Here is a 22,644-nt window from a genome sequence, read left to right on the forward strand (position 1 = left end):
TCAAAAAATAAACATCAGACAGCCAATGATCCTGTGTATTTTGTACTTGCTCAAATTGAAAAAATAAATCCATATTTTCGATTGTCAATTGAAAACGACCAAATGAATTGGACAGCCGTCCAACTGACCCCGGCGATTGGAATGCCAGCGTTTGGAATGCCAAGTCCATCAATTTGACATTTAGACATAAAACACAAGGAGGAGACAGGAGACTCAATTCTGGTCCCAGGGGGGAACGAGGAGAAGCGTTGGTTTCAGTTCTCTGCACGTCACCCAAGGATCTCCCCGCTCGCCCTCTCATTGGGAATCTACTACAGAGGGGTGTCCAACCTAAAGGGTGGGGGCTGTTGAAGACACACTGAACTTGTTGGACGATGTGAGTGAAAATGATTGACATGTTTGATGAGCATTCCTCAACTTTCCCAGTCTTTTTTGCCACCTGTCCCAGGGTTCTTGGAATGTGATGCAGCCAGAAAATTCGAAGGGAATGATTATTTGCTGAAAACAATCAAGTCGATCAGCTTGAACATGAAAGATCTTGTCTTTGTCGAAGATAACTTGCAAAACATGTGTATTGTGTTTTTATTTAGGTTTAAACGTCGCACCTTGAGTGGAATTGGTTTTGTACAACACGGGTTGTGGTGTTGAAGCCTTCACAATAAACGTCGTTGACCAAAGTGTCGAAACATTACGTAGGACGGTTGTTTTATTTTGAAATTCATTCCAGAATTCTCGATTGCAATTACCCTCGCTTGATGATTTGTACCCCAGTGGAGGGAGGGAGCATTGTCCCGCCTTCGGTCGTCTCGACTCTGGACTTGTGCGGGTTACAACAAAGAGAAAGCCTCGAGCACTTGCGGGCGGGGGACGCCGCCTGGCGAGCAGCCCGTAACTTTGTCTCCTTTTGTTTTTCAGACGCTTGGATTAAAAAATTAAAGAATCATCAACACCGGTGTTACCGAAATCGTTTTTGCCCAAGATGTGGGAGCGCCGAAACAGCTGACAAATAATGTTGACTTGCGTCCGAACTATCCTGGTGAGTTATTGGTTCCTTGTTTCATTTTGTTTGTTTTAATCAGACGTTTACTATGAATTGACAACTATGTCGGGACGCTTGGTTGGAAATTCCGATCCGAAAGCACTTGTTCCTTCGAGGGCTTTCACGAGTTGGCACTGAAGTCAATCCGCCCGCTGTCAATTCATTGTCAGAGCGGCATTTCCTGCTGCGAACTCCTCGGCAAACCGGTGTGTGTGTCATCTCGTGTATTTAAAAAAAGCGGTTAAAATCTAGTAAGAACCAGCTAATAACTCCCCATGAGACTGTACGCCACAGTAACGTTTCGTGATCAGATGAAGGGGGTGCGGGGTGCTTTTCGTCCACCTCTTGTGCTACCCCCCCCCCCCCCCCAAATATTGCACGCTGACACAACAGATGGCACACACACACATCCACCCTCCACAATGCATCGCCGTGTTCATGGAAGCTCTTTTAGACACTGAATGATTTGTGCAAATGAGAGTATGATTTGAGGAATCAGGGCATATATCGGATATGTGTAGGATTTATGGTACGGTTAAAGCGAGACAAAAAGAGGATGTCACCCACGCAATTTCGGTTATTTTTGACCCGGTGGATTTAAGAACGTTGATTTTTCAGGTGTTTGTGAATATTCGATGTCCTCAGCCCCGATTGACTTTTTACCCCCGACATTTGAGAACAAACATCACTACTTTCTTCGTCGCGCTTCTACTACTTTCAACCTTGGTGGCTGGTGACGTCACAATAGAGAAAGTGCCCAATAATGGGTCCAAGTCAGGTGGCGTTTCCGCTCACACCGGACAATGGCAAAAACCTACAAAGTCACCACTTAGTGTCTGCGAAAAACTCTCATTCAATCTCCACGAAATGTTCTCTTCTCCGTATCGGTTTTGCCTCCCCCGAAATTTTCCAGAATGAAACCTGAAACCTCCCCGTTTGCTCCAAAACAAGTTCACTGACTCAGTGACACACGCGCGCGGCGCTCTCCAAACTGGTCCGACGAGCCGGTTGACGTTCTAAGAAATTTTGTCGCACTGGCGCAGCGAGGGACTGTACAAAATGTTATTCTATGTGCAGTCGACAACTCCAAATGTATTTTACCCATTCATTGCGGCGCTTTGTCATCCATGAATTCAAATGAACAAAGGATTCCTCCGCAGCCTTTTCCCTTGCGTAGCATTAACAAGGACTTGGCTGCAACATGATCGAGTACTCGGCCTTGTTTGGTTCACATGTCGTCATCGCTCGGCCAACAAGGGTTGGATTCTTGTGTTGATGTTTGGTTGTCCGCTCTAATGTCCAAAACTAAAGGGATGGACTCCTCCTTGTGCAAAAGTTGATTTTGCGCTCCGGTCCCAGTTGGCGCTTCAGCTGGTTTGCAAGTCTGATTCTATTGTCGAAATGTGCCACAGAGATGATTAGCTGTGCCTCGGGAAATCACCCAACCTAACTGGAGAGATCATGATTTCACTATACGGTACTGCATGCGGTACATCTCCTGTTAGTACGAACCTTCTACTGGGGACGAGCCCTGATGCGCAGAGCGGGAAAAAAAAGTCTGCCAATAAAAGGGGCGTATAAAAATGGAGGACACAAGATGGCGGCAAAGCTCTTGAAACTGAGAGGACCATGGGCCACCAAATCACGTTTCTCGCGTACTCGGTCTCATCATGAACTCATGTTACAGAAATGCCTGCGGTTCAATTATTTTGTAAGCTTATGTTAAATTATCAATTATTTTCATTTTATATTTGAGCATTATATTCCTTTATGTTAGTTACTTCAATTATATTCTGTTTAATACTTTCTGAAACATTCTTATGTTGCTTGCGTCTGATTGGGAGAAGCAGGAAGTGTTTTGTGACTGAAAGGGGTTCTCGTTCATCCGTTCGGAGGTAAAAACGTTTTTTTTTCTTTTCTTTCTCCTTATAAACTACATTAAAGGATTCCATCTCTCCATCTGTCGTTCGTAAAGAAGAGCCATCCACTGAAAAACAACGAACCCCTCAACTTACAATTTGACACAAACAAACCACCTTCACACCAGGCTAGGCAGTCGTTACACAAGCCTAAATAACATGTTAGCACAAATTGACGTGGCATGAGCTAGCAAATAAGCGTGCTAGCTCATTATAAAAACGGTATACAATAAGTCACCAAATTCCCCTCTTGGCATTTATACTCTCAGTTGCAAATGTTATGGGATACAGCAAAGTAGATTAACACGGGCCACTCGTAGCTGTGTCACGAGAAAACCAAAAATGCACTTTCAATTTCACATTTGACGTTTTAAAACTGCTTTGAGGGACAACACCTCAAACAAGATGCAAAACACCATCAATGAATTAAGCCGAAGTAAAAACACAGAGATTTCAGCGGAGTAACTCATAGATTAATCGCTTTGCTCTTAGCACAAACACAGCAAATAGACATGATTTTGAGAAATAACCGAGAATAGGTTAAAAAAAAAGGGCAACTTTGTGAATGACAAATCTTCAACCCAGTCTGCTAGATCCAAAAAATGAACCCAATCTTGGGTAATAGTAACCCAATCTGCTCAAAATCCATCCAGCGCGTGGGTACGTAAAACAACACAGCATTTTGTGTGTGTGTGTGTGTACTTTTGTCACCTTTGTTTGGTGAGCTGCCGTCAACTTTTTGATTTGATATAAAATATGTGCCGTGGCACAATAACGGTTGGGAAACACTGCTGCACTGTACTGGGTGTGTTATGTCTTTCCGCACTTTTCTTATTCGTCGTTCCTTACAATGAGTCTTTTCATTTTGTTATTCATTTGACGCAAAACGTTGGGTCAAATGAATAACCCACAAAACAATTTTGGGTGGGTTCCAAAACAACTCACTTCTTGAGGTTGTTTTGTGGGTCCGTCTTTTGACCCGACTTTTGGGGTTGAAGGAATAATGTTGGGTCAATCCCGCTTTGACCCAATTTGGGTTATTTTGAGTGTACCCTCCAAAGGAATTGGACAATTGAACCCGTCCAGACTGACCACCGAGACCCATTCTTTCCCCTCAACAGGTTTGGATGACGTGCTCGGGCGGACAAGATCCCTCGGGGCCTGGCCTCTGATCGCAAGCGTATCATCAGAGAAGACGACCCCACCCGCCACCCACCATGTCTGCCCAGGAAGCAGCTCAGCCACCCGCCCAGTTAGCCGAGGTCAAACCCAAGCCGGACATCCCCCCGAAACCGATGGAGAGAGCATCGACCCTGCCGTTGGAAGAGCACGACAGGCCCGCCAGCCCCTCGGGTGTGAATGTCAAGAGGATCGTGAACAAATTCAGCAAACACCGGGTTGTGCCGGCCAAAGCGACACAAAGGCAGATGAAAAGGCAGCCGGTGATCAAACCCAAGCCCGGTCCTAGCGGGAGCACTCCACTCCATCCGCCTCCACTGCCCAAGAAGAGGACTCGCCTCCCGCAGGGGAAGAGCACGGAATCAGAGGATGGCGACGGCATCTGCGCCAAAGGTGGTCGCTCAGGTACTCTGCATTAAGCTTGTGCGCTAATTACAATAATTCTACTGCGCTCTCCCGCGCTTTGCAGGTGTGGCAAATATGAACAAAATAGGTTCTGTTGGTCACATGACCAGTTTTGCATCCGATGTGTGAGTGTGTGTGTGTATGATCATGTACTGGTGTCAAGTCACATCGTCAAATTTAGCCATTGAGTAGCGTCCCAAAAAACAAAACAAAAAAAAAAACCAAACAAACAAACAAAAAAAAAGCAACATGACAGTACGGGTAACATTTCATGCATGGTTCTTTGATTTCAATGTCAACGTTCCGTTACATTCCCGTTCTAAGGTAAGATAAGATAAGTGAGAAGTGAACTTCTCACTTATCACACAGCACAACACATCGGACACAGATAGTCGCGCAATCTTTTTTTTTGCACCACTTTTCTGCATACACTTTGTTGTCTGAAGCAGTTCTAGATGAAAGAGGAGAGGATCTAAGTGTCCTTTCACCCGTGGATCAGAGATGTCATGCTGAAAATGTGCACACGTCTGCTACAAGCTATGTTTTGAAAGCAAACACGAAGCTGGAGCGTCCATTGACGAAAAAGAGATGAGTTCACCTCAAAAACAACCATGTATAGTAAAGCGTTTTTAGCCGAAAAAAACCGACCATGTATAGTAAGGCGTTTTTAGCCGAAAAAAACCACCATGTATAGTAAAGCGTTTTTAGCCGAAAAAAACCGACCATGTATAGTAAGGCGTTTTTAGCCGAAAAAAACAACCATGTATATAGTAAGGCATTTTTAGCCGAAAAGAAAAACGACCATGTATAGTAAGGCGTTTTTAGCCGAAAAATAGGACCATGTATAGTAAGGCGTTTTTAGCCGAAAAAAACGACCATGTATAGCAAGGCGTTCTTAGCCGAAAAAAACACGACCATGAATAGTAAGGCGTTTTTAGCTGAAAATAACGACCATGTATAGTAAGGCGTTTTTAGCCGAAAAAATCGACCATGTTTAGTAAGGCGTTTTTCAACGAACAAAAACAACCATGCATATTAAGGCATTTTTAGCCGAAAAAGATGACCATGTAAAGTATATAGTAAGGCGTTTTTAGCCGAAAAAAAACGACCATGTATATAGTCAGCCGTTTTTAGCCAAAAATCATGACCATGTGTAGTAAAGCGTTTTTAGCCGAAAAAAACGACCATGTGTAGTAAGGCCTTTTTAGCCGAAAAACCCCCCCATCATGTTTAGTAAGGCGTTTTTAGCCGAAAAAAACGACCATGTACAGTAGAGTAAAGCGTTTTAACCCGAAAAAAACGGCCATGTATAGTAAGGCGTTTTTAGCCGAAAAAAAACGACCATGTTTAGTAAGGCGTTTTTAGCCGAAAAATAGGACCATGTATAGTAAGGCGTTTTTAGCCGGAAAAAACAACCATGTATAGTAAAGCGTTTTTAGCCGAAAAAAAACCGACCATGTATAGTAAGGCGTTTTTCAACGAAAAAAAACAACCATGTATAGTAAGGCGTTTTTAGCCGAAAAAAACTACCATGTATAGTAAGGCGGTTTTAGCCCAAAAAACCCCACCATGTATATTAAGGCGTTTTTAGCCGAAAAAATTCGACCATGTATAGTAATGCGTTTTTAGCCGAAAAAAATGACCAAGTGAACTTCTCACTTATCACACAGCACAACACATCGGACACAGATAGTCGCGCAATCTTTTTTTTTGCACCACTTTTCTGCATACACTTTGTTGTCTGAAGCAGTTCTAGATGAAAGAGGAGAGGATCTAAGTGTCCTTTCACCCGTGGATCAGAGATGTCATGCTGAAAATGTGCACACGTCTGCTACAAGCTATGTTTTGAAAGCAAACACGAAGCTGGAGCGTCCATTGACGAAAAAGAGATGAGTTCACCTCTCCTGTCCCACGTAATCCGCTTCAAATTCCAAGCCGCGACTCCCAGTTCCAAATCCGCACTAACGCTCCTTTCTTCTCATCGTCGGCTCCTCAAGCCTTACATCCATCCGGCCGCGGACCGTTCAACAGCACCGATCTCTCCTCTCCGCTGAACAGAGCGGGGCTGTGAAAAATGCTGCCCATAACAGGCGCAAGACACAAGCGACGACAGTCAAATGGCGCAGACATTCCTCCCAGTTAAAAACAGTGCTGGTATCCCCATGCTGCCGAGAAGGCGCAACCACCAAGCACAGAGTCTCCTCCTTGATGAATGTCGTGGCCAAAAAATGATGAAAAAAGTCCACACGACGTAACAACAAACACAAAGTGACAGAACAAACACAAAAAGCAAGGCTCATGAGAGCACTTGCCGACGGCTGCCTACTCGGGCGCCATCTTGACTTCAAACTTTTAGGATACAATCTCACTTCCCCGTTTCAATTCTGAGACGATTGAAGATGTAACCCGGTCCAGAATATTCACCACACACAAGAGGAGTCCGAGCTTGAATGGCGCCCTGTGCCAGACGCTCCCCTTTGGCATTTATGACATTGCGCAATAGAAATCTAGTTCACAAATCTTTATTGATGAATTTCTTCCCGCCACGTTGCCACGCGCTCAATCATGGCGCTCAGTGCGGCCGCGCGTCTTGCACATGCCAGAAAACCGACACTGACTCTCAATTATGTTATGGTGTGCGTCAGAGTTATAATAGTTTGAATTTTTCATTCATTTTTTTTATTCAGTTCTAATGTGTATTAAGTGCAGATTTTCAATTTTTTTAAAATTGTTTGTTTTTAATTTTGATTTTACATGTAAAATGTTCTCGATTTTTTTTCCCCTTCCCTGTGGTCAGTCTGTTTACATAATAATAACACGAGGGAACAGTTTCAGGGGGGGGGAAATCTGTTGAGTTGAATTTTTATGCCGATTAAACGTGAAATTGGCAAACTGATTCCAAAGATGCACTCCCTTTTTTTTCTCGCATGGCAAGTTTTTTATTTTTATTTTCTCCACAGCTCGCCTGACACATAAACGAAAGAAATGTTTGTTCAAATGCCAAACAATGAAATCAAACTACAGGATTTAGTCTGAACTTGAACGCAAATTGCCGTAGACGGACGGACCAACGAAAAACCAGCATAGATGTCTGCGAGTCAGCAAAGGCGCTCTAAAACCTTCCCCGCTCTTTTGCCGCCCCTCCCTCTCATCCGTTTGCGTTCAATTATCCGTATTGGCTTTTAGCACGGCGGCCCTCCGAATCCCAATCGATATTTGAAGACGCCACTTGGCTGACTCGACGGTGAAAAATGAAAGCGGAGGGCGGGGTGCTTGCCGGCGAGCCTAAGCGGAGATTTCTCGTTGCTTCTCGCAGACCCCGACGGGAGAGAGGTGGATGCCCAGTCGGTCGTCGGAAAAGCAGAGGACGAGGAGGTTCCGGACGGGCCCACCGGCCCCGGCTGCGAGCCGAGCTGCTCCTGCGCGTGCCACCTCCGGAGGCCCGGCATGAAGCTGGTGTGGGTGCCGCTGCGAGACGAGGACGGCAGCGAGGGCGGCGACGTCTTGGGCGAGGAAGGCTCAGACTTGGCCTGGTCGGACGGCCACGCGGAGGCGGAAGAGGAGGCGGACGAGGGCGATGACCAGGAGCTCGCGCGTTATGCAGCGGATGAGAGCGAGGAGACCGAGCCGGAAAGGGCCAAGTCCCAAAACTTGTTGCTTCTCAAAACGGACGAGACTCCCAGAAGACTGTCGGATCCGGGACCTCAGGTTCCCGCGCCGCTTCCTCAGCTCCCCGCGCCGGCCCCCAAACACAACACGTTGCTGGCCGTCAGGCACGCGTCCGCCACGGAAGAAGAGGGCATTTACGAGTCCATCATCCCCACGGCGGATCCCGGCCACAATAAGAAAGCCACTCAGGAGCCGGACGGTCTTCACTTGAAGGTGCCCACGCCGGCTCGCAGGTTGAAGCCCCCGGAGATCCAGTGGGACGGCGCTTCGGCGCCGGCGGGCGAGGACGCGCCGCCCGCCCTCCCGCCCCGCGTGCCCGTGACTCAGGACGCTCGCGGCCCGGCGGAGGAGCGGACTTCGCAAGCCGATCCCCGGCCCCCGGCCAGCCCCCACCTGCCTACGAGACCCCCGCCGCTACTGCCCAAGGCGGATTTGGCCAATAGCGCGGCCGCGCAGAGAAACGGTTTGGAAGCGACGAGCACTCGCTTGTCTACGGCTGCTAAACGCTGACCAACGTGCGCTTCATCTTTTAGACGGAGAGAACGGCGGCGAAGGAGGCGAGGAGAATTCGGCGGAAGAAGCGTGAGTTTGCATGGACGTGACGCGACAACCGACCTCGGCGTTGCCTCGTCCCCGTTTCAGCGTTCCCAAACTTTGATGGCGCTCTTTGACGCGGTCGCGCCCATCGTCATTTGTCGCCGAGGAACAGACTTGGCCTCATTTGATGGGTAAAAGCTGTCGGCAGGTCGAGGCCGAGATCGGCGTGACCTCCGCCGCAGCGGCTCGCTAGCGACGAGCCCCGGCCGACGACCTCTGCGGCTCAACAGCGGCTGGTTTCGCCTCCTCACTTGGTGGCGAACGAGCTGCACTTCTTACTTTAGCATCGAGTTAGCAAACGCGCGACCCTTTGTCTTGACACTTCCAGAATCCTCGCGGAGTGCCATGAATTGAGAATTTTTGATCCCGTGTGCGGGTGCGCGTGTTTTGTCGACCCCACTCGAGACCCCCGCGCTGTGTCCCCCCTCGCTCAAGCTGTCGTCCCGTTGCAGGTCTGCGACCAAGACGGAACTTTCCAACAGCTGGAAGTCCCGCCTGCAAAATGGTGAGTCATGAATTTATAATCCCCCAGGTATTTTTTTGGGGGGGGGGGGGGGAGAAACGCAGCCCTGTGATAAAAGAACCCCCTGCCCAAAAAAACAAAAAACAAAAACCCCACCCATCCAAATGTATGCATGTGGCCAAAAATGAAGGTGAACAAGCTGAAAAGGTTCTGAGGCTTTCCAAGGTGTGCCATCCAAAACTGCACTTAGCTCGTCTCACTTTTGTTGACACCAGTGGCTACTTTCATCCTTGTCTGGACTCTGGCACCATCAGAACCAACAAAAAGCACGCACGGGCTTGGCGTTTGGGTTGTAATCCGATTATCGCTCGCCCCGACAGAGCCTCTGTACCAGACGTACCGGGCCACCGTCATCACCAAAGAGATCCGCCGGCAGACGGTTTGCCGGAACATCAGCACCAGCGCCGCGGACTACGCCGGCGAGTTGCCCGCCCGCAACGAGTGCACCCTGTGGCAGAACCTGCCCGCCGTGCGCGACAGCGGCGCCCTGGAGCGCCTCGGCCCGGAACAGTGCAAGTATCAGGAGGTGAGGGGGGGTGGGGGGGGAAAGCGGCGGGCCGGCTTCTTCCCGGGAAGCGGGCCCTGAGCGCCAGCTCTTCCCGCGTAGAGTATGTTCGAGGTCCTGACGTCGGAGGCGTCCTACCTTCGCTCGCTGCACGTTCTCACCGAACACTTCCTGGAGAATCGGGAGCTGGAAGGGACGCTGGTCATCAGGGACAAGAAGCCGCTCTTTTCCAACATCCTGAGGATCCGCGAGGTCAGCGAGAGGTGAGGCCGGCCGGCCGCCCGCGCGCTTCCCGAGGGGGGAGGGAGCGGCGCCGCCCACGGCGTCCTTTGCTTGTTAGGTTCCTGAAGGACCTGGAGGAGCGCGTCTTCGAGACCGTGGTCTTCTCGGACATCTGCGACATCATCCACTACCACTCGCAGCACAACTTCCCGGCCTACATCGACTACGTCCGCAACCAGATCTACCAGGAGAAGACCTTCACCTCGCTCATGTACGGACGCGGGGGCGCGGGGGGGGCTTGTGTTGTGTTCCCATGAGCGCGGCACGCTAAGCGCTTGCGTGGGCTTCCCCCCCCCCCGCAGGAAAAACAACGGCTATTTTGCCGCCGTCATCAACCGCCTGCAGGAGTCGCCCCAGTGCCAGCGGCTGCCGTTCATGTCCTTCCTGCTGCTGCCATTCCAGCGGATCACGCGCATCAAAATGCTCATCGAGGTGAGCGGCCGAGTCACCAGCGCGCCGCTCGCTACCCTGCGCGGGGGGGGGATGAGCAAGCGGACTCCACCGAATCAAATGCAAAAGACTTGGCCCACACCGAGCCTTTGGTGGCTCGACGGTATCCCACTGCGTCGGCAGGGGGGGGCTTTTCCACACCGTGACCACGAGGCGCTCTAATGCGCACGCCGGCACCAAACCGCACGCTGGCGTTCACGTCGCACGCTTTCAATTTGGTTTGAGCAATCGTCCTTTTAGGTCCCAAAAGAACCACACCCCCCCGCCCCCCCAAAGGTTTGAGAGTGAACGCAAACTACGAACAAAATAGACTTGGTTCGAATCACGCTTCATAATTAGCATCTCACTTTTCTCGTAGCATTGGAAACACGTACAGTAAAAATCACTCCGCGCGGTTAAAGCTGCAATTCGAAGGATTTCCAAAACTCAAGTGAAGGGAGGCATTTTCCAAGAGAATGAAAAGTCGCCAACTTGCTCTCAAAACCAATCGACAGGAACGCAATTGCCAAAAAGACAAAAGTTCCAACGGAATGCAAATGAAGAGGATGAAAAGCCTTTCGGAACAAACGCGCGTGATGCCGCCCGTTCCGTCGCCGCGCGCCGCCGTCGGGCCAGCAGGAAACATCAAGTCTCGGGCGCTCTGCTTTTGTCGTTCCAGAACATCCTGAAGCGGACCAAGGAGGGCACCAAAGAGGAGCGGATGGCCTCCAAGGCTTTGGCTTCCGTCTCCAAGGTGACCCCGCTCGAGCCGCGCCAGGACGCTCAAAGATCCCGCTGACCTCATTTGACCTCTGGCGCTTGCGCAGATCATCGACGAGTGCAACACGGAGGTGGGCAAGATGAGACGCATGGAGGAGTTGATCCTCATCTCCAAAACGCTGGAGTTTGACAAGCTCAAGGTAAGCGGACGGCTCCCGTCGACGCCGCGCCGCCGGTCGCTGACGGGACGCCTCGGCGGCAGGCCATCCCCATCATTTCCCAGACGCGATTCCTGGAGAAGAAGGGCGAACTCCAGGAAATGTCCAGAGGAGGAACCGTCTTCCAAATGAGAGTCAAGTTCAACCCCATCTACGTTTTTCTCTTCAATGACCTGCTCATCGTGACCACGAGCACTGTCAAGAAGGGGTGAGCCCCGATCTCGAGCGTAGCGCCAGTGCGTGGGCGCGCCTCACCTCCCCCCCCCCACACCCCCGATCTCACAGCTCCGAGCGCTTCGTGGTGCTGGACTACGCCCACCGCTCCCTGGTGCAGGTCCAGGCCCTGGAGGAGGACAGGAGCAGCGGGCCGTACGAGAACTGCTTCACCCTCATCCTGCTGGAGAACCACAACGGGCGCATGATAGAGCGCCTCATCAAAGCGCCCTCCCAGTGAGTACGACCGGAGCGTCGTGACGCCAAACCGGACGCGGGGTGAACGCGACGGCCGTTTCAAGGTCGCGGCCAAATATGATCATCAGCGTCGCCGTTATTTGGACTGGCGGGGAAATCCAAAACTCAGCTTGAAATCGGTCTTCGTTTCCGTGACGTCTCGAAAATGAAGCATGACTTGCATTTCAATTTACCATCTGTGTGTGTGTGTGTCTTATTGATTTGTGTTGCGTGTTTGGTCGCACAGCAAATTGCAACGGAGGTGCCGTAAAACAACTTTGGACGCGCAACCTATTTTTTCAGCGCCAATGCCTTTCGCCAGCTTCCTTTCTTGTCCGACAAGGATGCTGCCACATTTTGGGTGGTGGCCAAACTTTCCCGTCGGAAGGCCGCCGACAGAAAAACGGAAAGACGAAAGGGTCACTTTGACCCTTTCAGGGACAGCGGCGACGAGCGCGGACGGCTTATCGTGTTATTGCGGTGCGTGAAAGGGTTAAATTCGTCGACTTTTCGAAACACGCCAAAGTTGGTCAAGAAAGCAAGTCTCCAGCATTTGGATTGTCGGGTTCATTTCGTCTGCGTTCTCTTGAAGGCAAATAGTTGAGGATTTTTTAGGGGTGGCCGGCGGCCCTCTCTCTCACGGACTAGAAGGTAGTTCCTGAAGGTAGTGGTCCGTTGGCTGCTGCTGCTGCTCTGCGCTTGACGGCGGCCAAATTTCCACATTGAGAACCCCAAACAAAATGGAGGAAGGTGACCATTTTTCCAAGCGTTTCTGGAGAATCCTTCAGAAACCAGCCCAAGAGCACAAACTGCTTCTTCCTCTAATAATCAATGACCTCCATCAATTGTTGTTCTTTTCATCCGAAATGCTTTGTGAAAAGCTCTCCCGTGGCCGCGCCCGAAACAAACGTACTCGACGTCGTGGCTCCGGCTATTTTTCTGACACTTCCCTCGTCACTCCGCCCACTTGCGGCTTTTTTGAACTCATCTTGCGTCAGCCCACGTCAAATGTCGTTTTGAGTAGATTTTTTTTTTTGTCATGTCGCGGGCCGCTGAAAAACACAAATGGCCCCCAGGGGCCTCGGGTTTGGACACCCCCGGGTCTAGACTGGTGAAAGCCTCTCCGAAATGCGTCCTGACAAGTTCAACTGGATTTGACAAAAGCGATGAATTGGCCAGCCCTGACGAGCAACCTCTTTTGGGACAGGCCGGACATGCACAGGTGGATGGCGGCCTTCCCCAACAAAGAGGAGGACGACGTGGTCTACGACGCCTGGGGTGAGCGCAAACCGTCACGTGAGCCGCGCCGCTTTGGAGATTTTGAAGAAGCATTGACGGCGCGTGCGTGTGTGTCAGACTGTCCTCAGGTGCAGTGCGTGGAGCAGTACGCGGCCCAACAGGCCGACGAGCTCAACCTGGACCCCACCGAGATTGTCAACGTCATACGCAAAACAAACGAGGGTGAGACGAAACGCGCCGTTCGAATCTTTCTCTCATTAATTGGCAACCAAAACATGAAACGGGGTTACGTTCTTGTTACTTGCTTTCATATCTAACTGTCATCCCTTGTTTTTTGTCGCTGTTAACGGAGACTAGAACCCCCCAAAGGTGGAAAGCGCAAGGTAGCATTTGCGCCCCCCCCCCCGCCCCTCTTTAGGAATTTCAGCGGATGTGGGTACCAACAAATATGTCAACCGTGTTTGCACAATACATACTTGAGACCAAGATTCCAACGGTACACGCATTGTGGGGGGAACAGCTGTATTTTTATTTAGGTGCATTTACATTTTGGGTCGGGCTTAAGAATCCAGCCTGTAAAATCTCAGTGTCAATTCCCCGCTTCCACAGGTTGGTACGAGGGCATCCGCCTGTCCGACGGCCAGAAGGGCTGGTTCCCCGTCGGCAACATCATCGAAATCACCAACGAGCACGTGAGGAGGCGGAACCTGAAGGAGCGCTATCGCGTCATCCAGGCCGCCAGCCAGGTCACCACCGTCAAGAAACTTTAGCCGGGGGACCTTCGCGGCAACATTACGGCCATTCGCTTTCATCACGCAGGAAACCGGCGATGAACTGGCCAACTATTTTTTACAAACTTGTGTTTTGAAGCCGCAACAGAAAGTACACGGAACCCAATCCGATGCTGATCATCGTCAACGTGTCAAACAACAATAACAAACTGGACCTCAATCCAAAGAAAACAGTCGTTTTGGTGTACTTGGAAAGCTTTTCAAGCTGCTGTCCCCCGGCATCAGGGATGTTCCTCGGTCGGGGGTGGCGGTGGAACGGGCAGCAGGTACTCCTCGTAATGCTCCACGTCATCCGGTCGCCTGAATTCCAGCCATCCCGCGCCACTCGGAGGCCGCGCCGCGCCGTAGGGCGGACCCAAGACCGCCCAGCCTACCTGCCGTTTTGCCAATTGTTCAAGTTGACAACTTCCCATGATATATTGCAAGCCTACCTGAGGCTCTTCCGGGTCTCGGTAGCGCAGTTTGAGGAGACACGTGACGGCCAGGTCCTCCTCGGCGCTCAGCTGGACAACCATCCGTCCCGGGTGACCGTTGCAGCACGGCATCCACTTGGGGCCGCCCAAGACTCTGAAGGCGTGCGGCCCGCGCGGGAAGGGGTCGGCTCGATTGGGAGGAGCCGGGCTCGTGCACATGAGCGGCGGGGGAGTGTTGAGCCGGAGGCCGCTCCGTGCCGGCTGGAGAGAAATGGGGAGAAAACGGCGACAGTTTTGTGCTTATTGGATTCCCAAAAATTCACGGATGGGATGGGCCCGCGAAAAATATTGAACAGATTCTCGACATATTTTTACATTTGCTGGAGCCACCCCCCAAAAAACACACTGACTCCAGTTAAACAATTGAAGAATATTCCAGATGTCAAACTGTTTTCAGATTTTTACCGACGCTAAATAAGGGAAAAATTTATACTGTGTATGTAAAATGTCAGATTTCAGCTTCTTTACACTCCATACATTACTTATTTCATAAATTATCGCCCGCCACCCGTGTGAGGATAAAAATGTGTATATTAAAAAAAAAGTTTTAACCCTTGATATATCGACAATAAAATTCATTATTTCCTCAAATATTTTTGAAACGGATGTAAAATTCTGAATTCTTGACACAAATCAATCATTCAATACAATCGTTTGGTGAAATAGTACATATTTTTTATTAGGTTTATCAAAAATATGCAGAACCCATTATTTTATTTTTTGCATTTAAAATAAATGGATTGTTTGATACATTAAATATAAATGTAATTTATTCTATTTTTTTTAATGACATGAACTACTTGAATCTCTTTGTGAGTGTAAAATGGTTTCATTGAATATTTTTTACACCAAATAAATGAAACCTGGTCTAGACTGCCAGTAACAATGGCTTGTTTTAGTCATTTTTGATTTCCACTAAGTTAACCACAAATCCATTCAAATTTGATGTGAAATTGTTGACTTCTTAGTAAGTCGGTGAATAAATCTAAAAATGAAATCCAACTTTTGGTCACACGAAGCAAATCAGCCAATTACTGGGTAAAAGACATGTTCGATGTAACTTTTGTGCGTTTTACGAATATAATTTTTTTTTAAATTGGGAAATAGTGTTCGATAAATTGACGACCGAGCATTGTGAATAAAAAGGGGAAGGGTTTCCAAAAACAAAAATCACGCGGACTGAGTGTGAACAAGTGCAAGCTAGCGACGAAAGCGTTGTTCTTTTGCAGTGTTACCGGTAACCGTCCTGCTTTGGACACTTACCCCCAAAAGTCTGAAAGTGTGGGGGATCGCTCCCCACCACGGGGTGGCCTCGTAGTAGCTGGCGGGGGGAACCGAAGAGGAGTCCCAAACTGGAGCCCAGACGAGGTCCTGCCTCGGTGGGGAGAGGCCGAGACCTGCGGCCTCGTACTCGGCCATATGGGAGGGCTGCTGCAGGGTCCTGTGGGACGACGGCGGCTGCACTGCTCGCCGGGACACGGCAGACGGCACCAACTCACGCTTGGGTTCCATGGAGAGAATCAAGTTGGGACACTTTGGCTTTTGCCACTCGTGGTCCGACACTTGACTTGGGGGCAGCCGGGCAAGTTCGGAATCGGAATCTCCTCGCGCGAAGTGGCCGAGCAAATGAGTCCCAACCGCTGCTGCGGCGCCCTCGCGTGGCTACAATCGCACCTGCCAAAACGGCAGTCGGTCCGGTCCAATCGACGTACTGTCCTTTGCTCGCACATTTGTTGAAAGAAATATAAGGTGCTTCATGAAATGTTTTATAAAAGATACGTCCATTAAATTTCAACATTTTCCAAATGTTCTTGTGCTTCTTTATTCATCAAGGAGGAGACTGTGCTTGGTGGTTGCGCCTTCTCGGCAGCATGGGTATACCAGCACTGTTTTTGACTGGGAGGAATGTCGGCGCCATTTGACTGTCGTTGCTGGACAGTTCCGGGGCGCTTGTGTCTTGCGCCTGTTATGGGCAGCATTTTTCACAGCCCCGCTTTGTTCAGCGGAGAGATCGGTGCTGTTGAACGGTCTGCGGCTGGATGGATGTAAGTCTTGAGGAGCCGACGATGAGAAGAAAGGAGCGTTAGCGCGGAGCGCCGATGCGGATTTGGAACTGGGAGTTGCGGCTTGGAGTTTGAAGCGGATTACGTGGGACAGGAGAAGTGAACTAATCTCTTTTCGTCAATGGACGCTATAGCTTCGTGTTTGCTTTCAAAACTTAGCTTGTAGCAGACGTGTGCACATTTTCAGCATGACGTCTCTGATCCACTGGTGAAAGGACACTTGGATCCTCTCCTCTTTCATCTATAACCGCTTCAGACAACAAAGTGTATGCAGAAAAGTGGTGAAGATTGCACGACTGTCTGTGTCCGATGTGTTGTGTTGTGTTATTTTTGTTATTTTGACTTCAAAATGGCGCCGCGAGAGTGGCTGCCTTTCCAGCAGCTCCTATATTTTGTTCTTCTACTTCTTCCTTTCATAACTTTGCTGCTGTGAATTGGGAATTTCTCCATTGCGAGACTAATAAAGGTTATCTTATCTTATCTTATCTTATACAAAAACAAAGGAAAGACATGTTGTTTTGGTTGTTTATAGTAAAGTATGGGATCATTTTAATGGTCCGGCCCACTTGACATCTACCGAGGCCGTATGTGGCCCACCATGTGAAATGAGTTTGACACCAGTGATGTATAGTAAGGCGTTCTTAGCCAAAAAAAACACGACCATGAATAGTAAGGCGTTTTTAGCCGAAAAAACGACCATGTATAGTAAGGCGTTTTTAGCCGAAAAAAACGACCATGTATAGTAAGGCGTTCTTAGCCGAAAAAAACACGACCATGAATAGTAAGGCGTTTTTAGCTGAAAATAACGACCATGTATAGTAAGGCGTTTTTAGCCGAAAAAATCGACCATGTTTAGTAAGGCGTTTTTCAACGAAAAAAAACAACCATGTATATTAAGGCATTTTTAGCCGAAAAAGATGACCATGTAAAGTATATAGTAAGGCGTTTTTAGCCGAAAAAAAACGACCATGTATATAGTCAGCCGTTTTTAGCCAAAAATCATGACCATGTGTAGTAAAGCGTTTTTAGCCGAAAAAAACGACCATGTGTAGTAAGGCCTTTTTAGCCGAAAAACCCCCCCATCATGTTTAGTAAGGCGTTTTTAGCCGAAAAAAACGACCATGTACAGTAGAGTAAAGCGTTTTAACCCGAAAAAAACGGCCATGTTTAGTAAGGCGTTTTTAGCCGAAAAATAGGACCATGTATAGTAAGGCGTTTTTAGCCGAAAAAAAACACCATGTATAGTAAAGCGTTTTTAGCCGAAAAAAACCGACCATGTATAGTAAGGCGTTTTTCAACGAAAAAAAGCAACCATGTATAGTAAGGCGTTTTTAGCTGAAAAAAACTACCATGTATAGTAAGGCGTTTTTCAACGAAAAAAAACAACCATGTATAGTAAGGTGTTTTTAGCCGAAAAAAACAACCATGTATAGTAAGGCGGTTTTAGCCCAAAAAACCCCACCATGTATATTAAGGCGTTTTTAGCCGAAAAAAAACGACCATGTATAGTAAGGCGTTTTTAGCCGAAAAAATTCGACCATGTATAGTAATGCGTTTTTAGCCGAAAAAAATGACCAGGTATAGTAAGGCCTTTTTAGCCGAAAAAAACGACCATGTATAGTAAGGCCTTTTTAGCCGAAAACCCCCCCACCATGTTTAGTAAGGCGTTTTTAGACGAAAAAAACGACCATGTATAGTAAGGCGTTTTTAGCCGAAAAAAAAAACGACCATGTATAGTAATGCGTTTTTAGCCGAAAAAAAATGACCATGTATAGTAAGGCCTTTTTAGCCGAAAAAAACGACCATGTATAGTAAGGCCTTTTTATCCGAAAACCCCCCCACCATGTTTAGTAAGGCGTTTTTAGCCGAAAAAAACGACCATGTATAGTAAGGCGTTTTTAGCCGAAAAAAACGACCATGTATATATAGTAAGGCGTTTTTAGCCGAAAAAAACGACCATGTATAGTAAGGCGTTTTTAGCCGAAAAAACCCGACCATGTATAGTAAGGCGTTTTTAGCCGAAAAAAACGACCATGTGTAGTAAGGCATTTTTAGCCGAAAAAAACGACCATGTATAGCAAGGCGTTTTTAGCCGAAAAAAAACGACCATGTATAGTAATGCGTTTTTAGCCGAAAAAAATGACCATGTATAGTAAGGCCTTTTTAGCCGAAAAAAACCGACCATGTATAGTAATGCGTTTTTAGCCGAAAAAAATGACCATGTATAGTAAGGCCTTTTTAGCCGAAAAAAACGACCATGTATAGTAAGGCCTTTTTATCCGAAAACCCCCCCACCATGTTTAGTAAGGCGTTTTTAGACGAAAAAAACGACCATGTATAGTAAGGCGTTTTTAGCCGAAAAAAACGACCATGTACAGTAAGGCGTTTTTAGCCGAAAAAAACCCGACCATGTATAGTAAGGCGTTTTTAGCCGAAAAAAACGACCATGTACAGTAAGGCGTTTTTAGCCGAAAACCCCCCCACCATGTTTAGTAAGGCGTTTTTAGACGAAAAAAACGACCATGTATAGTAAGGCGTTTTTAGACGAAAAAAACGACCATGTATAGTAAGGCGTTTTTAGCCGAAAAAAAACGACCATGTATAGTAAGGCGTTTTTAGCCGAAAAAAACTACCATGTATAGTAAGGCGTTTTTAGCCGAAAAAACCCCGACCATGTATAGTAAGGCGTTTTTAGCCGAAAAAAACGACCATGTACAGTAAGGCGTTTTTAGCCGAAAAAAAACGACCATGTATAGCAAGGCGTTTTTAGCCGGAAAAAAAACGACCATGTATAGTAATGCGTTTTTAGCCGAAAAAAATGACCATGTATAGTAATGCGTTTTTAGCCGAAAAAAATGACCATGTATAGTAAGGCCTTTTTAGCCGAAAAAAACCGACCATGTATAGTAATGCGTTTTTAGCCGAAAAAAATGACCATGTATAGTAAGGCCTTTTTAGCCGAAAAAAACGACCATGTATAGTAAGGCCTTTTTATCCGAAAACCCCCCCACCATGTTTAGTAAGGCGTTTTTAGACGAAAAAAACGACCATGTATAGTAAGGCGTTTTTAGACGAAAAAAACGACCATGTATATTAAGGCGTTTTTAGCCGGAAAAAAAACGACCATGTATAGTAAGGAATTTTTAGCCGAAAAAAACGACCATGTATAGTAAGGCGTTTTTAGCCGAAAACCCCCCCACCATGTTTAGTAAGGCGTTTTTAGACGAAAAAAAAGACCGTGTATAGTAAGGCGTTTTTAGGCGAAAAAAACGACCATGTATATCCATCCATCCATCCATTTTCCGAACCGCTTGATCCTCACTAGGGTCGCGGGGGGTGCTGGAGCCTATCCCAGCCGTCTCCGGGCAGTAGGCGGGGGACACCCTGAATCAGTTGCCAGCCAATCGCAGGGCGACCATGTATAGTAAGGCGTTTTTAGACGAAAAAAACGACCATGTATAGTAAGGCGTTTTTGGACGAAAAAAACGACCATGTATAGTAAGGCGTTTTTAGACGAAAAAAACGACCATGTATATTAAGGCGTTTTTAGCCGAAAAAAAACAACCATGTATAGTAAGGCGTTTTTAGCCCAAAAAAACCCACCATGTATATTAAGGTGTTTTTAGCCGAAAAAAAAACGACCATGTATAGTAAGGAATTTTTAGCCGAAAAAAATGACCATGTATAGTAAGGCCTTTTTAGCCGAAAACCCCCCCACCATGTTTAGTAAGGCGTTTTTAGACGAAAAAAACGACCATGTATAGTAAGGCGTTTTTAGACGAAAAAAACGACCATGTATAGTAAGGCGTTTTTAAACGAAAAAAACGACCGTGTATAGTAAAGCATTTTTGACGAAAAAAAAGACCATGTATAGTAAGGCGTTTTTAGCCGAAAAAAACGACCGTGTATAGTAAAGCATTTTTGACGAAAAAAAAGACCATGTATAGTAAGGCGCTTTTAGACGAAAAAAACCCACCATGTATAGTAAGGCGTTTTTAGCCGAAAAAAACGACCATGTATAGTAAGGCGTTTTTAGACGAAAAAAACGACCATGTATAGTAAGGCGTTTTTAGACGAAAAAAACGACCGTGTATAGTAAAGCATTTTTGACGAAAAAAAAACCCATGCATAGTAAGGCGTTTTTAGCCGAAAAAAACGACCATGTATAGTAAGGCGTTTTTAGACGAAGAAAACGACCATGTATAGTAAGGCGTTTTTAGCCCAAAAAAACCCACCATGTATATTAAGGTGTTTTTAGCCGAAAAAAAAACGACCATGTATAGTAAGGAATTTTTAGCCGAAAAAAACGACCATGTATAGTAAGGCCTTTTTAGCCGAAAAAAATGACCATGTATAGTAAGGCCTTTTTAGCCGAAACCCCCCCCACCATGTTTAGTAAGGCGTTTTTAGACGAAAAAAACGACCATGTATAGTAAGGCGTTTTTAGACGAAAAAAACGACCATGTATAGTAAGACGTTTTTAGACGAAAAAAACGACCATGTATAGTAAGGCGTTTTTAGACGAAAAAAGCGACCGTGTATAGTAAGGCGTTTTTAGGCGAAAAAAGCGACCGTGTATAGTAAAGCATTTTTGACGAAAAAAAAAGACCATGTATAGTAAGGCGCTTTTAGACGAAAAAAAAACACCATGTATAGTAAGGCGTTTTTAGCCGAAAAAAACGACCATGTATAGTAAGGCGTTTTTAGACGAAAAAAACGACCATGTATAGTAAGGCGTATTTAGACGACCATGTATAGTAAGACGTTTTTAGACGAAAAAAACGACCGTGTATAGTAAGGCGTTTTTAGACGAAAAAAACGACCGTGTATAGTAAAGCATTTTTGACGAAAAAAAACCCCATGCATAGTAAGGCGTTTTTAGCCGAAAAAAACAACCATGTATAGTAAGGCGTTTTTAGACGAAAAAAACGACCATGTATAGTAAGGCGTTTTTAGCCGAAAAACCCCCACCATCTTTATTAAGGTGTTTTTAGCCGAAAAAAAATGACCATGTATAGTAAGGCGTTTTTAGCCCAAAAAAACCCACCATGTAGATTAAGGCGTTTTTAGCCGAAAAAAACGACCATGTAAAGTAAGGTGCTTTTAGCCAAAAAAAAACGACCATGTATAGGAAGGCGTTTTTAGCTCGAAAAAAACGACATTGTATAGTAAGGCGTTTTTAGCCCGAATAAAAAAACGACATACTATAGTAAGGCGTTTTTTGCTGAAAAAAACGACAAAGCATAGTAAATTGTTTTTAGGCCGAAAAAAAACGGCATAGGATAGTAAGGCGTTTTTAGCCCAAAAAGAACGACATAGTATAGGAAGGCATTTTTTGCTGTAAAAAAACGACAGTTTCGTAAGGCGTTTTTAGGCCGAAAAAAACGACAGTATAGTAAGGCGTTTTTAGCCCCAAAAAAAACACATAGTATAGTAAGGCTAAAAACGCCTTACTATACATGGTCGTTTTTTTCGGCTAAAAACGACTTAGTATACATGGTCGTTTTTTTCGGCTAAAAACCTCTTACTATACATGGTCGTTGTTTTCGTCTAAAAACGCCTTACTATACATGGTCGTTTTTTTCGGCTAAAAACGCCTTACTATACATGGTCGTTTTTTTTCAGCTAAAAACGCCTTACTATACATGGTCGTTTTTTTCGGCCAAAAACGCCTTACTATACTATGTCGTTTTTTTCAGCAAAAAACGCCTTTTTATACTATGTCGTGTTTTTTTAGCTAAAAACGCCTTACTATATACTATGTCGTTTTATTCGGGCTAAAAACGCCTTAGTTGGCTGTATGTCGTTTTTTTCGAGCTAAAAATGCCTCAATATACTATGTCGTGTTTTTTTAGCTAAAAACGCCTTACTATACTATGTCGTTTTTTTCGGGCTAAAACGCCTGACTATACACGGTAGTTTTTTTTGGCTAAAAACGCCTTACTATACATGGTCGTTTTTTTGGGCTAAAAACGCCTTACTATATACTATGTCGTGTATTTTTAGCTAAAAACGCCTTACTATACTATGTCGTTTTTTTCGGCTAAAAACGCCTTACTATACATGGTCGTTTTTTTCGGCTAAAAACGCCTTACTATACATGGTCGTTTTTTTTGGGCTAAAAACGCCTTTCTGTACATGGT

At 46.7% G+C, this 22,644-nt stretch overlaps 1 protein-coding gene across 3 annotated transcripts; it reads left to right on the forward strand.

Moving 5' to 3' along the window:
• The first annotated feature begins 802 nt into the window (after positions 1 to 802).
• On the forward strand, positions 803 to 15,326 carry arhgef15b (Rho guanine nucleotide exchange factor 15b). Of its 3 annotated transcripts, none has more exons than XM_086105431.1 (16): positions 805 to 1,036; positions 4,080 to 4,542; positions 7,859 to 8,674; positions 8,745 to 8,793; positions 9,261 to 9,313; positions 9,652 to 9,857; positions 9,939 to 10,099; positions 10,177 to 10,329; positions 10,421 to 10,550; positions 11,227 to 11,301; positions 11,375 to 11,467; positions 11,551 to 11,693; positions 11,771 to 11,935; positions 13,143 to 13,213; positions 13,292 to 13,396; positions 13,784 to 15,326. In XM_086105431.1, the coding sequence occupies exons 2-16, from the start codon at positions 4,176 to 4,178 to the stop codon at positions 13,942 to 13,944; spliced, it is 2,748 nt and encodes a 915-aa protein (XP_085961557.1). In that variant the 5' UTR covers positions 805 to 1,036; positions 4,080 to 4,175; the 3' UTR covers positions 13,945 to 15,326. The 3 variants fall into 3 exon arrangements, with proteins under 3 accessions (XP_085961558.1, XP_085961557.1, XP_085961556.1); XM_086105430.1 differs by having other exon boundaries at positions 807 to 1,036; positions 11,530 to 11,693; XM_086105432.1 differs by lacking the exons at positions 13,292 to 13,396; positions 13,784 to 15,326 and having other exon boundaries at positions 803 to 1,036; positions 11,530 to 11,693; positions 13,012 to 13,159.
• The last annotated feature ends 7,318 nt before the right edge of the window (positions 15,327 to 22,644 follow it).

The sequence above is a fragment of the Hippocampus guttulatus genome, chromosome 2 (genome assembly GCF_054856545.1).
Source record: "Hippocampus guttulatus isolate MCC_2025c chromosome 2, RoL_Hgut_1.0, whole genome shotgun sequence".
Classification (NCBI taxonomy): domain Eukaryota; kingdom Metazoa; phylum Chordata; class Actinopteri; order Syngnathiformes; family Syngnathidae; genus Hippocampus; species Hippocampus guttulatus.

Bases quoted from the DNA above. Each gene is read 5' to 3' on its own strand.
- arhgef15b (XM_086105430.1), top strand. From the start codon at position 4,176: ATGTCTGCCCAGGAAGCAGCTCAGCCACCCGCCCAGTTAGCCGAGGTC. The intron at 8,675-8,744 runs GTTTGGAAGCGA...TTCATCTTTTAG, and splicing joins CGCGGCCGCGCAGAGAAACG to ACGGAGAGAACGGCGGCGAA. The intron at 11,468-11,529 runs GTAAGCGGACGG...CCTCGGCGGCAG, and splicing joins TGGAGTTTGACAAGCTCAAG to GCCATCCCCATCATTTCCCA.